We start from the raw sequence: 16,823 nt of genomic DNA, 5'->3' as shown, positions 1-16,823 counted from the left end.
TAATATTTTTTTAGCGTTTTGCTTCATCGAGAACCTATTGTTAAGACACTCCTCTCTTCAAGTCACTTTCGTTTTCTACTTTCCGCCGAATTCTCGAGATATTACGTGCCGTCATTCGCCTCATAAAAATAAATATATCATATATTTCATTCTGCCACTAGAAATCGAACCCATGACCGTCGCGTTTACAAACATACGCCTGTGCCCCTGCGCCATAATGGCGTCAGAACAAATTTTCATTAGACAAAATATTTGTAGGAAATAAAAAAAATCATTTCATCAAGTGGGAATCGAACCCACAACCTGTCTGTCGCGTTTATAGTCGCACGCTTGTGCCCCTACGCCACGACTTAACAGGTAATTAAATATATATAAATGTATATATTATACTTTACAAGTAAAAGACATTGAACATATCTCAAATGGCGCTAACATCGTAATAACATACGCTTAACTGCAAGATACCTCAGAGTATAATGTGTACTCGAAATAATGTGGCCGTTTACATTTGCTAGTGTTTTCACTTAAAGTCCCATCGCCCTTTAAGAATGGCACTCGTTAAAAACGTTGGGCTCCCAACATTACTGAGGTTGCGGAGATATTATGTAAAGTAAATGTTCAATGCTTGTATCGAAAATAAATTATGTTTTGAAAATCTTTTTTTGAATATCTAATTCGTTTTTATTTTCCTTTTTTCATTTAAGTCATCGACTCCATGTATAGTATTTTGTGAAATAAGTAACTGCATAGAATTAGATAGAATTAGTTCTTTTTGTGTGGTGACTTTAAAATATACAAAGAGTACATTAAAAATAACAGGCAATGCCTTATTTATTAACTAAATAATAATCTAAATCCATTAATAAAATTATTATCTTTTTTTCTAATTAAAAAAAAACAAAACACTCTAAACATAATACAAACAAACTACAATTTCATCCTGACGTGCAAATGGGAATCCTCACGGAACAATTCCACGTACATAATGAAAGCTATTTAAAGTTTTGCTTATAGTGGCTTGTACTAAACAAAGTTGTCGTTTCAACCGATTGGTTTGGAGGCTTCATCATGGCGGGAGATGAGATGAGATCAGCGCATGCGTCCCAAGGAGCCGTCGTGGAGCCGCGGCAGACCGAACGCGCGAACCAGCACCGGCTACATCGACGCCACCGGCCGGGCAAAACTTGAAACTTGTCTTAAATAATAAGAAATATTATAGAATCTATCGTATCTTTAAATAATGTTACGCAAGCCATGGTTCTGGAAGTATATCGTGCTTTTTCTTTGGTAAGTAACGAAATTTCATTATTTTCTAAAATAATCTATTTATTTTTATTTATTTTGTAAACTATATAAAACACTATAAACTATTTAACAATAAGGTGTCAAAGAATATAAAGTGTAACTTAATATTAATCGTTTAGAGCCCGCTAGTGTACGCAAGCATTCAAATTGTAATAAGAGAACCCTTGTCAAACGTCGGATTCAGTTTACGTTTTTGTAAAGAAAATCAAGTTTTTTTTATTCATTTTCACTAAAATGGGGAAGTGTTAATTAAGTTAATATGAATTAATGGATCTCGATTTACACAGGTTCTCTGTCGTATATAATTATATAAATATTCAATCATAGGTTTGTTGAAAAAATAAAGAATGTGCCAAAGATTTTTAAAATTAAAATGACCTATTTGATAAAAATGTTATTTTTCCTTTTTATTAAATAACTTACAAATTTTATTTGATAAGCACTAGCACTAAGCGCATATTAAAATATCGTAGCTTAAAACAAACTTTATGCATAGTTCTGCATATATTTTATTTTCAATTTTCATGTTAGCATTTATATGTAAATTGTAATAAGGAATTTCTTTTATATTAAGAAATTAAATTAACTCTGAGATTTAATTATAATTTAATAAATATAAATAACAGTAAGCATATAGAATTACCAAATAATAAAAACAATATATTAATAACTTTTTTTAGTTACTTAAGTTAGTTTTTTTCGAGAGATGGATCTAGTCAAATGGATTAATGTTTTACCGGAAATATTTTAAGTTCAAGTTTTAAGTTTAAATTTTAATCAGTTAACCGCAGCTTTGCAAAAGTTAAGATCAAACGAAAACTTTTTCCAGAGTGTGGATTCTGAGTGTTGATTTTTAACTAAAAAATATCTTAGAAAGTAAAATGTTTTAAATACCTATTCCTACTACTACCATAATATGTTGGCGTAATTTGGATTTTCTTAGAAAATTTCGCGGGTAAATTTACTTTAACAATATTTTTAGAAGCACTTATATAAAAAAATAATTTATACATTTGCTTAATATTCTTTTTATGAATACTCATTCAAACATTCTAAGAACGTTTTATACATTAGTGATGTCTAAAGCCGACATTTATAAACTGCGTAAGAAAAGATATCTGCCTAAGCCATTTGACAATTTGAATTATATACTAATAACTTAATTTTATTTATAAAAGCATTAAAAATTAAATATAAATCACTATAAGAATTAAGCAATTATGACATTGTTTAAAAAAAGTAAAATAATTAATTAAACGTATTCACTTTTTGTGTGTGAAGTATAAATATATATCTCTGACTCTTCTATCATGTTTTTTAATTTATTTTTTATGTATATATTTATCGTGACTTCTTTATTACTTGATATACCAACAGCTTTTATTTTACAGCACATTGATTTTACAAAATAAGAAATGTTAAGCTGTTTATTATTTTAATAATCAAACCATTCCTGCATTATATTTCGAATATGTTACGTTATCAAGCTTTCTTTAATCCAATCGAAGCTTAGAACAGCCTCTATGAATAATAACATCCGTTAGATTTCACCAGGTTTAATTTAGGTAGAGGTAGAATGATAGGAATTAATGTATTATCCCAAAAGTTAATTACAATATCACGTTTTGCTTGAAGTAAAATTTTGATTATATATTGGGATGGCTTGTAAATTTGACCAGTCGAAACAAGTTTCTCCAAAAACGCACTCATTATAAAGTTTTCATTAAAGTGACAATTATATCTAAAAAAAACCGGACGAGCGCGACTCGGGCTCGCCCACCGAGGGTGCTATACAAAAATTGGAGGTCTCGAGCTTTTTCTGAAATGAAAGGCTTAGCCTTTTTACCTGATATCTCACTTGAACTAGCGGCTATAATTCCAAATCTTTCCGGATTTTGTACAAATGTATAGTTTCATATTCTCTAGGTCAACCAGTGAATTTTGATTTCCTTCGTAGTGTCGAAATATGCAACTTTTGCGATATAAACGGCCATATCTTTTTTCTAAATAAATATATAAATAGATCTGAGATAAAGGGTCTTGACAGACAAACAGACGGACAAAAGAATGATCTTATAAGGGGTTATTTTTTTCCTTAAAAAGGTACGGAACCCTAAAAATGACAGCCTCGATACAATGTCGCGGTTTGAGTCGGCCAAAAAGTGGTCACATTAGACATGCATAAACATGAACATATTTACACAAAAATATACAACCATGGATGGCCTAGAAGTATACGCCATCTCCGTAAATGTATTTTCAATCAGCTATCTAAATCCTAACAAATAAGATCAATTTGTTGCAAAAAGTAGACTATTTCCTTAAAACCTTAACAAAGTGGTTACATTAAGGTAACTGAATTTACCAGCAAATGCGAGCAATCTTCGCCTTGTGCGTTACGCATTTTATTACGTTTATTTTTCAAATTAGAAATTTGAGTACATTGAAAACGACGCCTAACTGTTCAGGAAGGTCGTAGGCTATATTTTATGTAAGGAAAATGTCATCATTACATTATTTTCTTTTTCGTCATTATTTTAGTCAGAACAACGTTTCTTCATCTAATACCCTCTACTAGTAATGCAGCACTATAAACATTGACGGCGATACAATATACATCCGTATAATTTCAATTGAACTATTTTTTATATAAAAAATAGGTACATGTAAACACAATGTATGTTTAATTTGTTGATTTTTATTAAAAACGTCAAATATACCTATAGTATTTGAAGATGGCTTCACATCGCTATTTTTACATTCACCAATAGCTGCCGACTCGTTAGGAACTTCAAACATATTTGCCAGCATTGCCTCGCTTAATTTAACAAACCTTATAAGTGTGTGATATAAATGTTAAGAAAGGCATTTTTTTGTTTATACTATTTTATTTCATGAAAATTTTAAATATATTAGAAAACATTGTACTGTAAATTGTGTCTAATTTATTGATTTATACAAATAATTATGTAATATTTATATTAATTTATACAAATAAGTATTTAGACAGACACTTGCCTAAAATTTATATTTTATTTACCAAAAAACATATGCCTCAACATCTCTAGAGTATAAGCTACTCTGGATTAATTTTCCTAAATATCTATCTAACAGCTTCCTTACATATCTACGACCTCGTTCCCGTAATGAGTGAAATGGAAGTTTAAACGCAGTAGCGGATGTTATATAGCAAATACGATATTCGAATCGCAATGATTAAATGTAAAATGAATTTTATATTAAGCAAAATATATTTTTTAATATATTTTTGGTCGTGATCTCGTACTGTCAAACGCTTGTACCCCAAGCATATGAATGGGTCGTGGATTTGAATCCCACTCGAGGCAATAAATATTTAATATTTTCACTTTTTTCGTTTTGGTGTCGAAGCATGGCGTTGAATTCCGCCACTTAACATTGCCTTCAAGAGTAGAGAGTGGGGAACGGAGTGTCTTAACCCTATGCTCCCTCTCTCGCAAGGCCCTTGCTACATTCAACATACCGTGTGAAACTGGACATATTTTTAAAAGCTACACTTAATAATGTAATAATAAATTGAATAAAAAAAACAAGACCAAATTTCTTTTTATTATTAGAAGTTTAAGACTAGAATGTTCATTTTTTAAGTGAATCGCAAAACTAATAGACTAAGATCCGACCGTTGAATCCTGCATATACGAGTTTTCTTAATTAAACCTATATTAATGAATAATACATGATTAGTAGAACAGATTACACCTGGGTTGTCTGGAAGAATCCTGCCGCAATCACCTTTAATTACATTTTTTCGTAACTCATTTTTAGAGAAAATTGCACCCATCCGTTTTTTATATGAATCGCACATCATTTGAAAGATAATCGCATAAGGAATTGGAAAATTAAGGGTTGCCAGCTCTCAGTCTGCCGCAAGTCTAGGGTTGCCGGGTTTAAACACTAAATGTTAATAATTTGCACTCATGTGTTTCTTTAATGAATTATATATCAAATTAAAGCTTTTTTTTTCTGAACACTATAAAACAGGGTTGCCTGGAAAATTCCTGCCGCAAACAGGGGTTGCCAGCGTTTGAAATATTTTATTCCGGTTCCGTTTGACTATGAGAATAGACGATGAAATGCGCGGTCTGCCTTATGTTTTAAAGTAAAATATTATATAATAGAAGGTCAATCTTAAAATCAATGTTTATTCTAATTGTTCACCTGTTAAATGATGATTTAATTCATATTAAGTACACGCAGAAAACTATTTAAAGATGAAATCATTCTTATTTTATAACCTTCAAACCAATATTGGTTACGACAGTAGTATCATGTGATATCACTTTAGGGCTTATAAAAGATATCTTCTTTTCATTATATCCTAGAAATCTTTTGAGTTACTAGAGAAGCTAGAGTGGATCCGTCAAGTAAAATGGCAGCTTTTGTCGAGAGAATTTATGTAATAATACATGAGATATGTTTTTTGATATAATATATTAACAATATCTACTATTACAGCAATATTTTATTGTATTGAATATTATTTTAATATTTAATTTTCTTTGCGGACCTAATTTTTCTATATTATTTATATTTACATTTATAAGATTATGTATAAAATACTTTTTGATAAAACATAACGAATTTCTTTTTAATTTTGATTTTTGTGCACTGAAGATAAAATATGTACTATATATATATACATTTGTGTAATGTCTGTTTAAGAATCCGTAAACATAATATATTTGATGCGTTGCATAGGAATTCAATAAAGCGTCTGCTATCTCTTGTTCGCTCGAGGGTGTTAACTGAAAATATCGCACCCCTACGTGCTTATCGAACTAACATTGTATATAAAAAGATCTTTTCAGAGCTCGACCCTAAACATTTTAAGAATATTGAAATTTACGACTGTCCCTCCATTGGGACACTCTTACTCACATTTAAAAAAAAAGGAAATGAATGGATTCACAAAGCGAAGAGATGGGTCTTATCTAATTACAGCCTTTATCAGCTTTTTTGACTGATTTGATATTGAATCCTTTAATCTTACCAAAGAGTTTCCGAAAGGTTTTTTTGTATTTAAAAAAATATTCATTATTTTTTATTATACTGAAAAAAATTCAAAAACCGTCTATTAATTTCATAAAGTGCTTTACTTTCGTAAATATGTAAATATATTGCATAATAGAGTTAATTATTTTTCTCATGTTCAAGTGCGCTTTTGCAAATCCGCTTCAGAGGCCTTGACTGAATAAAAGATCCCAATTCCCTGTTTAGAAATTAAAATTAGGTTTCCGCTTCTATGTTGTCAGTCGGCTCGCATTGAAGCAACGGAGAGCAAGCTTATTGTTAAAAATATTTCAAATATTTAAATGACCTTATTCAATACAACCAAAGTGTGGTTATACGGATTACACACATATGATTTCATAAACTTACACTTTAGCTGGCTCTCTAGCTCTCTAGCTCAATTTACTTTAATCTGCATATATATTATTTAACTTATTTTTTCCATTTTACTATAACTTTAAAAGAAAATGTGGCGAGCATCACTGTATGTTAATTTGCAACCCCTGATTGCAGGAAGTCGTTAAGTCCCTACTTAAATTTAAGGTTTCATTTCAACACTCAATTTACTGAAAGCAGATACTAACCTTTTCATTAAGTTTAAAAAATTAAGTATCTACGGAGTTCAATGTCGTTTAATTTAATATTCAATATATCTTACTCTATTCGTGGCGCAAGGGCACAGGCGTGTGGCTGTTAACGAGACAGTTGTTGGATTCGATTCCCACTCGGGGAAATGCGAAGCGAAGAAATAAAAAAAAATCATTAAAATTTTATATTTTTATATTTAAAATTTTATATTTAAAATTCGAGGCAAAGTGCGGCGTTTAGTTCCGCCACTCAATATGCAATGAATGAATGAATGCCTTCGGAATCCAGCAGAAAGTGCCTTGCCTGTGCCTGAAAGCTACCTGCGTCCTTAAACATTTAAAACGCTGATTAAAATAATGTAGAGAAATAAGAATTGATTTTTACACTTTTGTTGGTTCTAATAATTGTTATCAGTAAATACTGACTGTATTTTGTAAAATTATTAAAAGAAACGACTATTAAAATTAATAAATACCATGTTATTTTAAAGTGGATCAGGTTACTAACTATAAAATTGGCGCATCGCTTCTCCAAAGATGTCGAGTGTTTTATCAAGAACAGGTCAGAAACTTGATATGCTGCCAATTTTTCTAAATGATTAGATGACGCTGTCAATGTCAAAGGCCACTCTACAGCCAAGTCATCGATCTAAGAACAGAGCTTTTATTCTAAATACAATGAAGTCGAAGTTGACCTAATATACCGTAAGAATGTACAAGAATATGTATATAATATAACAGACACTGTAGACTAACAGTTACTTTGCTCTCAATTACTTTTGCTTTTTATATATTTTTTTAATATTTAAAGATCTGTTACTCTTACGAGACTTGGAATTTCTCCTACATATATCTTATAGCTTTGATTGTATTCTTATAAAAGATCTTTGTCAAATCTTTAACTTTATTAAAAAGTTAAATACTAGTGGTAATAAGTATTAGCTGGAATAGTTTATTAATGATTAATTACTATTTTAATCAGCTTCACGCTGTATCCCGCACACAACAGCGTAGGCAGAGGGAACCTAGTGCTAAGACACTCCGTTCCCCACTTTCTGCCGAATTTTTTTGGAGGTATTGCGTGTTGAGTGGCAGAACTCAACGCCGCGCTTTGCCTCGACACCAGAGCGAAGAAATGAAAATATAAACGTAAATAAATATTTCACTTCCTCGAGTGGGGATCGAACCCACAACCGTCATGTTACAGCCACACCTTTGTGCCGCTGCGACGGCCTCAAACTACTATTTTAATCATACAAATAAATGTGCATTTTATATAAAAAAAACCAGCCAAGTGCGAGCCGGAAACGCACAAATAGTTCCCGCACCATTTTCTATAAAAACGGCCAAAAAGACATCTTCATCTGTTAAACTCCTTAAAATATTTATTTTCTTATGTTTTTTTAATATCATCTTTTAAAATTTTAATTGTTTAGCTATGGGTTTCGTTTTAATCTTTGGATACCGAAAAAACCAAAAAACTACAATTAATTGAACATATAGGGAGCCATCTTAAAGTCTTAGTTAAAGCTTTTTGAAGTTCCTCTGCAACTATCGTAATATCTTAATGGAGGTAACTTCAACTGACACAAGTGTCATAAGTTCGTTGGAAAAAGAAAAATGAAAGTCTGATTTTAATCACACGATGTACCTTCGTATTATATATTATATTTAATTAGTATATTATATTTAATTAGAAATTATGAATCTGGAAGACTATTATGGGTGTTTTCTGTTTCAGATGTGTATTTATATTTCTATTCATACAAATCATCAAATTATAGTTCGCACGGTAAGCACAGAGAACAATCCGTTCCAAACTTTTCGCCAAATTTTCGAAGCACTGGTGCTAGAGCGAAGAAATGAAAATATTAATAAATAATAATTCCTTAGAGTGAAAATCGAACCCATACCATTGCGTTACAGTCATACGTTTGAGCCCATGCGCCACGACGATGGCCTCAATATAGTTATTAGTTATATTATGAGATTATAGATTACTAGGGGAAAAGTGTTCTATCTATCTTTCATTTTCTTAAACACAAGGAACCTTTTAATGCTATATCCATAGTTAAAATTATTACTATACACAAATTTGATATAAACAACAACAAAAGAATACATTTATATTACCTTTTTAAGATTGTAGCAGTAAAATTGAGATATTTGCAATTCAATTAAGTATCTTAGGTAGGTACTTGTAAAACAACAATCTTTACTTCTACAAATTACAAATACATTAAATAACTGGTATGTTTCACAGCTATTTGTCGTATTACATACATTTTTTTCTTATCGATTTTCTAATTCTTTAATACACAGTAGGTATATGTTTTAAAATAATAATAATATTAAAATTTAGCTGCGTTGGCATGTACTACGTTAAACAAGAGTATCCTTGAGGTTTCTTTTATTCAGCCTTAAGCCACTACTTAAAATGAATGTAGAAAGGAATTAAACCCTTTAGGTTAAAACAAATACCAGAGTTAGTCTGGCCTCTGCCGTACCGCATCTGTGCATGGACCAATTTAATTTAACAATGATTTCAGTTCCCTGAGATGAAATACTTACTCGTCTTCTGCCGTCACATTATACTTAAATAAATTATGATTGTACTACTGCTGGTGGTAGTAAAGAAGGTTTACTATGGCCCAACTTGGTTATACAACTTATTTTTTAATTAAACTGTCAAGAAACTTCTAAAATTGACAGATCATGCTGTTAAATATAACGAAAATTACTTCAAGTTAAAATATTGTATAATAATGATTTCTGCAACTTCAGTCGTGATTACATTCATGAATAGAAGCTTAAAGTCTAATTAAAGTAGACGAATTACGTTTACAATGTAAATGGAATAATATATTTTTTAAAAAGAACAGAATCAACAGTTACTACATACATCAAGTCAGTTAAATCGAAGGAATATTTATATGGAACAACATTCCTTATTTTATACTAATTAAATTAGAGAAGAACAATGAATCAAATATAATTATATTAGTGGTTTGCCCTAGTTACATTACCTTTCTATGCAATTTTTAAATTGAATATGAAGTACAAATAACAGTTACGAAATTGCTCAAGTACACCAAATCAATATTAAGTACAACTATACAAACAAAAATTATTTGTGAATAATATCTTATATATTTCCCCACTTAAATATGAATATGTATAACAAGCTTATGCATCCTCCAAATTGAAATCCAGAACATGTCAGGATGATCGACACGAGCAAATGTTAGAGCTGCAATCAGTTTTAGACGTATATCTGCCGTACTTCGGGCATGCTCTAATGACTCTAGGCTACATTCTAGAGCAATTTCAAAGTGTTGGGCGTCCTCTGCCAAGTGCAATGGTTCTAGTTGGACATCTCTGTGTACTCACAGATCCTAATGCCCTATCTTCGGACCGACCGGCTGTCCAGATAATAAATTTAATATTTTTAGCTGGTAATATTTTAATGTTTATTTACGACGTAATTATATCCTTACAGGTGTCGCCAACAAATGCTGTAAATACACAATAAAAAACTAATCATCGAATTATATTTTATTTTTATAAAACATTTTTAATAGAATATAATACACATCCATTTTCATTTACAAAGTTGAATTAAATTGGCTAGCTGAGTAAGAAGTTAAAATTAAAATTATGATAATTCTTACATACTTTTAAGTTCACAGTTTTAAAATCAACGAACAATGGAGCCTTTGAGATTGGACCAGCTATTAAATAAATTTCATGAATTAATAATAATAATTAAAGAGAAGGGTCTTCGCAAGTGTAAGATAATTTTAATTGACTACGTGATGACGTTGTTGACGAAACACAATTTAATTTAATCTACTTAAAGTTAAGAAAATGGCAGAAAGAAATTACTTTTAAGAGACTACATACCTATTTATATGTGTAGTAATGTTAACATTTGAGGTTCCCCGGTTCCCTCTGCCTCCCTTGCTATGACCTGCGTATAGTATGCCTAATATCTATTTATCAAACGTAATATAACAGGTTAACAACTGTTCGTTTAACAATATTTAGAAAAATGATAATATTAATTTACGCGATGGCTATGGGTTTAAATTTCAATCCACAAAATTAATGGTTTACCTGCAAGACGTCCACCCAGCCGCATATAGGTATTAGACTACTTCGTAGATTGGAAAGCTGAAGCTGGGTCTTGCTAGTACCTGTTGAATTATATTTTAAATTTAAAATTAAAGTATATAAATGAAATTTTATTTTCAATAACAATACATATAAAAGGTAGAACAAAAGTGATTATGTATGTTTTTAGGTCAATAAACACATATAATTACCGTTTCACAATTTTAACATTTTGTCACACTTTAATATTAAGCGAAGAGGGCTCGTATCAATGAGGGCCATCCATCACCAACGAGGGCGCGCAATCAAGACTACCTACAAAGGAAATATAATTTATATATAATACTTTCTACAATCTTTAGATGCTAGAAATCTTTTAATTTCCTTTGATGAGTAAAATCATTAAATTATTTTAAATTAAAGTTATTACAATATAAATTATTTTATTTTAAAACTGTTAATATTAATATTCAATTGTCAAAAATATTTTATTTTAAAATGTTTTTTATTTAAATAAAGTATATATTTAACAACACAATCTGTTATTAAATCAACGGTGCATAAATATTGCATTATTAAATAAATAAATTTGTCATTATTGTGTCAAGTATATAAATGACAAAATCTCAAATATATATTTATATTCTGTAGTCATGTCACGGATGGCTTAGGCTATAGCAGAGCTTCGGAGTAGTTTAGCTCTACGAGAGCTCCATCTTAAATGGATCTTACATACAATATTACAATGGCATCGTCATAACTCATGTTATTTGTGAAGACATAACAAAAATTATAAATGTCTGATCAAAACAAATTCCATTTCTTGAGACATTTTAAGCAGAAGCCCAATGGAAGTTTTGGTAGTTTCTTAGTAGGATTGAAAGGCAAGTCGCTATCTCTGTCGACGTTACTTTTAGTTAGTAAAGCATTATGTACCTACAGTTAGTAAAGTTATAGTGTTTTGGTGTTATATATATTTTTAAAGGGATGTGAAGCTATCACGTATTTCCTATACACAGAGAGATGAGACACTACTTTCTCCTTTAAATAAAAACTTTGTCTATTCATTATATTATTTAAACATTTATTTACATGTAACAAACACATAAAAATTCAGTTAAATCGTGTTAACCTAGAAACATGTTTTTTCAACATTATTTTGTAGTTGTCGTCATTGTTACAATAAATAAATAATGGAAAATCTTTTATAGCAATTTATTGTGTCCACAGTAAGATTCGAAATAATTAAAATAACCGTTTATTTTCTTCACAAACGGGTTTGCATCAGGTGATTTTGTGAATCCAAAATGTTAAAAGTAAAATTCATTCATTTCAGTGTCTATTTCTGGGTGATAAATTGACCTTTCATAATTTAAATGATTTTTAAACATTACACTCCCCTGATCCGAAACTTTTCTCATTCTTTGGATCGTTATATCCAAGATTTTTACTTTCATTTTTTGCGATAAAATTTTACGCGGCGAACGAATTTTACGTATAATCTACTCTAATGCGTTTGTTGTTTGTAATTTTCTGTATCGCGCTAATGTTGCTCTCTCAAGTTTTTCTAACCGACTGCAAACAGAGTGCTAATGTTTGTAATATTTCCTATTTTTACAATTTGTGTTTTTATTATTTAAGACAGATTATGTGATTCAAAATTAAATTAATAATGACAATTTTAGTGTTAATTGAGATTGTCGTGGCGCAGTGGCACAAGAAAGTGCGCGAAACTCTTCAAACTCAAATTCTCTCTAATAAAAAGGCAAGGCATGCAACGCCTCATAAATTTTGCGGGAAGCGGAGAACGGAGTGTCTTAACAATATGTTCCCACTGCCTACCCTGGTATATGCGAGATACAGCTAAAAATTAATAAACTAGTTTAAATTAAATGTTTTATGTTCGATCCCCACTTGAGGAAGTGAAATTTATTTACGTTTATATTTCCATTTCTTCGCTCTGGTGTCGAGGCAAAGTGCGGCGTTGAGCGCTGCGATTCAACACGCAATGCCTCCAGAATTCGGCAGAAAGTTAGGAACGGAGTGTCTTAACACTAGGTTCCCTCTGCCTTTACATTAAATGTCTTTCAAGCGTTTGAATCAATCAAAAATTCAATCAATATTAGTCCAGCTTGCCAATTTGAAATGTTCTCAAATCGCTACGTAGCGTATTCCTTCACTCCAATAGCTGAGAATAATCAATTCAAACGAAGAAGTCGCAATCGTGTAGCGCTTCAATTACAATCTATTTCACTCGCTAACACAACTATCTGTTCAACATTACTAAATCAAATTGAAGGACTGACTGACTTCACCAGCAGTTCAAGCATTTCACTTCAACCGATAGGTACAAGTAGAAGAAACTAATGATACCTAAGTTGGAAATGTTAGGAGCTTTCAAGTATCAAGTTATTGTGAACTCTCTCGTCCTTGTAAGATATATATTAATCTTTATTTTTCATTTTCTGGAAATATCTTTTGCGTAGCTTTTTAAAATAACAATAAATTTGGTATAAAAGCAGCTTAAGCACAATAAATATATTATGCAGATCTTTTAAAAGGATCAACTTAAAAGATTTCTAAAGAAATAGATGTACAAAGTAAGTGGTATACAAATACAATTCAAATCCCATATTGAAACACCACCAGGTGACCTTAATTTCCATAAATCAAAATAAATAAGGGTAACATATTGTGCTCCACCATGACATTTTATATGGGGAAGTCGAACAGCTAGGCTTCAGTAGAAAGTTTTCTTGACAACACAGTTTGGTCTTAGTATATTTATTTAGACCGTCGTGGCGCAGTGGCACAAGAATCTGACTTTAACGCGACGGTTGTGGGTTCGATTCCCACTCGAGGAAGTGAAATATTTATTTACGTTTATAATTCCATTTCTTCGCTCTGGTGTCAAGGTAAAGCGCGGCGTTGACTTCTGCCACTTAATACGCAATGCCTCCGAAATTCGGCAGAAAGTGGGGAACGGAGTGTCATAACACTAGGTTTCCTCTGCCTACCCTGCTGTGTGCGGGATACAGCGTGAAGCTGATTTAATTTGATTTTTTAAAAATATTATAAGAAACAGTCAATATTCATTATGTCACAATTTCTAGCTCGCAAAGCATTAAAACGTTATAAGATAAAATTTTAATTACATGTATTCATTCTATATCTAAATGACTCCAAGTAAATAATTTGTGAAAAAACAAAACACTTTTTACTGAATATTACGATTCATAATCTATAGACTAACTGTTGATCAATACATGTCTTTGTGGTATACATTAAAATACAAATTAATAAGTATTTTTTTAATTAAAATACAATTACTCCACAGGATTCAAAGAGGAAACGCAAAAGGAGCAATATATTTGACATCCAAAAATGGAACATTTCCAATATTGCTGACGTCTTTTAAGTCCCATGACAGCACCACAACAAGAGACACTCCAAGCATTTTATCTGTGACCGCTAAAAATCTGTCAAGAGACAATACAGATGGATACTGGGACGAGACCTCTGACTCGTTGTTTTCGAGCTTCGTCAACGATACTTACGACGAAAGCGAGTCAAAAGTGTGGAAATCCAAACGAAGCATCAATGACACTGTGTCGAAAAATATCACACTAGTCCTTGAAAATCTTTTGAAGAATTATGAAAATTCTCAACTACCTACGCATGGGAAAGGTTCTGTTTAAATTTAACATTTAAAAAAGTCTGCTTGACGCTATATTTTCCATGTAGCAAGGTAGGTAGAGGGAGTCTAGTGTTAAGTCAATCCGCTTTCCACTTTGCGCCGATTGGGAAGCATTACGTGTTGAGTGGCGATTCACCGCCACACTGCCTCGACACCAGAGATATTTCAATTCCTCGAGTGAGGATGGAACCCGCAACCTGTCACGTTATCATTCACACTTTGTGCTTCAGCGCCATGACGGTCCTCTAAAATAGCGATAATATTTTTTTCAAATATAATTATAACTATATTTTAACTTATATAATTTTTCACAGGATATCCAACTGTTGTACAAACCAATATTCTTATTAGAAGTATGGGACCTGTTTCGGAATTAGATATGGTAGGAAAAATATTTATTATTTTCAAGGTCACGTTAAAAATATTTATATACCTATCGCCATATAAGTGTTCATTCTCTCTTTTTAGGATTACTCAATGGACTGCTACTTTAGGCAATATTGGAGAGACACACGCTTGTCTTTCCTAGGCCCCATCCGGTCGCTGTCACTGTCTATCAAAATGTTGGAGAGGATATGGCGGCCAGACACTTACTTTTACAACGGGAAGCATTCTTATGTTCATACTATTACAGTGCCTAATAAATTATTGAGAATCAGTCAACATGGTGATATTCTTTATTCTATGAGGTAATTACTATTTGTATAAGATTACGAGAAAAACCTAGAGGAGCTTAGAGGAGGAGGAGAACAAAAGAGCTAGCAAAAGATAGGTCTATTGGCTATTCTGGTCGATAGAGATATTATAATAAATGATACCTCACACGAAAATATAATTAATTTTTAGTCGCTAAAAACAACGTTCATTTTAATTGGCAGTGTGAAAAATGTTAGCGCTCCGGTTGCCGACCGATGTAATCATGAAATTGCTTTATTTAGAAATTCCAAGGGAAAATCTCGTTTGGGTGTTATATTTAATAACGGTTATTACTAATTATACTTGATTCTGTTCAAAAGAATGGGTATTCTGTATCGAAATATGATGAAAATACCGCAAATTATTTATTCACAATTTGTTAGAAGTACCTATACGTATTCAAATTGTCAATAATATTTTAGACTAACAATTAAAGCAAAATGTCCAATGGAGCTCCGAAATTTCCCAATGGATCGCCAGTCGTGTCCGCTCATCCTCGGCAGCTGTAAGTATTCGAGGGTTTCACAGAATGTGCCGCACTCGCGTTTACGAAAAACTGACGGCCGTAAGAAGTTATCAGAGCATGCCAAATCGGCTTACAATACATTCAAATGCCTGAACACCTATATTTTTATAGGTAAACATGTCGGACTATTCAGGTACGATGTATGTATGTGGATTTACAATCACCGATATAATATAATATCCTGATATGATGATGATGACGAAATATTTAATATTTACATTTCTTCGTTCTGGTATCGAGGCAAAGCGCGGCGTTGAGTTCTCCCCTTAGCGGAAGATGAGGAACAGAGTGTCTTATCACTAGGTTCCCATTGCCTACCCTACTGTGTGCAAGATACAGCGTAAAGCTAAAAAATATATATAACATGTTAAGGCCTATAGAATTAAATACATATATACGTTATATATAGTAAAATATTTAGCCCGTTTCATAAAATCCTTCTTATTATCTTAATTTAAAAATGATATAAAGCATTTATTTATATACAAAAAGGTATATAGATATATAAATATATGTATATACATAGATACTTAATTGATATTTTCAATATTTATTCAGATGCGTACTCCAACCAACAGTTAGTGTACCAATGGCAGAACTCGCAAAGCGTGAACTTCGTCCCAGGCATGACTTTGTCGCAGTTTGACCTTATAAGCTTTCCATATAGAAACTTCACATTCACTAGAAGAGAAGGTAAGATGTATATATGTCAATGGGTTACTTTGTTTTTGTTCAAAGGTCACCTTGCTTATTGTTGTTGTTAATAATACCTCTTCAAAGTTAACAGCTAACTCTGACTAAAAAAATCTTGTATTTTTTTAACAATCTTTTTTATAAATAATAAAACCAG

The 16,823-nt window shown here is 31.5% G+C and overlaps 1 protein-coding gene across 1 annotated transcript in view; it reads left to right on the top strand.

Moving 5' to 3' along the window:
* Window positions 1-1,114: 1,114 nt before the first annotated feature.
* Window positions 1,115-16,823, top strand: part of LOC146530112 (gamma-aminobutyric acid receptor subunit alpha-2) — a 21,853-nt gene continuing 6,144 nt past the window's right edge. The window contains exons 1-6 of the mRNA XM_085200440.1: window positions 1,115-1,287; window positions 14,392-14,741; window positions 15,066-15,133; window positions 15,220-15,440; window positions 15,870-15,952; window positions 16,532-16,666. Of these exons, the coding sequence (XP_085056566.1) occupies window positions 1,241-1,287; window positions 14,392-14,741; window positions 15,066-15,133; window positions 15,220-15,440; window positions 15,870-15,952; window positions 16,532-16,666 (904 nt within the window). The 5' untranslated portion in view covers window positions 1,115-1,240. The remainder of the gene's footprint in view (window positions 1,288-14,391; window positions 14,742-15,065; window positions 15,134-15,219; window positions 15,441-15,869; window positions 15,953-16,531; window positions 16,667-16,823) is intronic.

Source organism: Heliconius melpomene, chromosome 17 (genome assembly GCF_056956725.1).
Source record: "Heliconius melpomene rosina isolate 202511_hmr_F chromosome 17, ASM5695672v1, whole genome shotgun sequence".
NCBI lineage: Eukaryota > Metazoa > Arthropoda > Insecta > Lepidoptera > Nymphalidae > Heliconius > Heliconius melpomene.
This window is presented reverse-complemented; position numbering and strand designations above follow the sequence as displayed.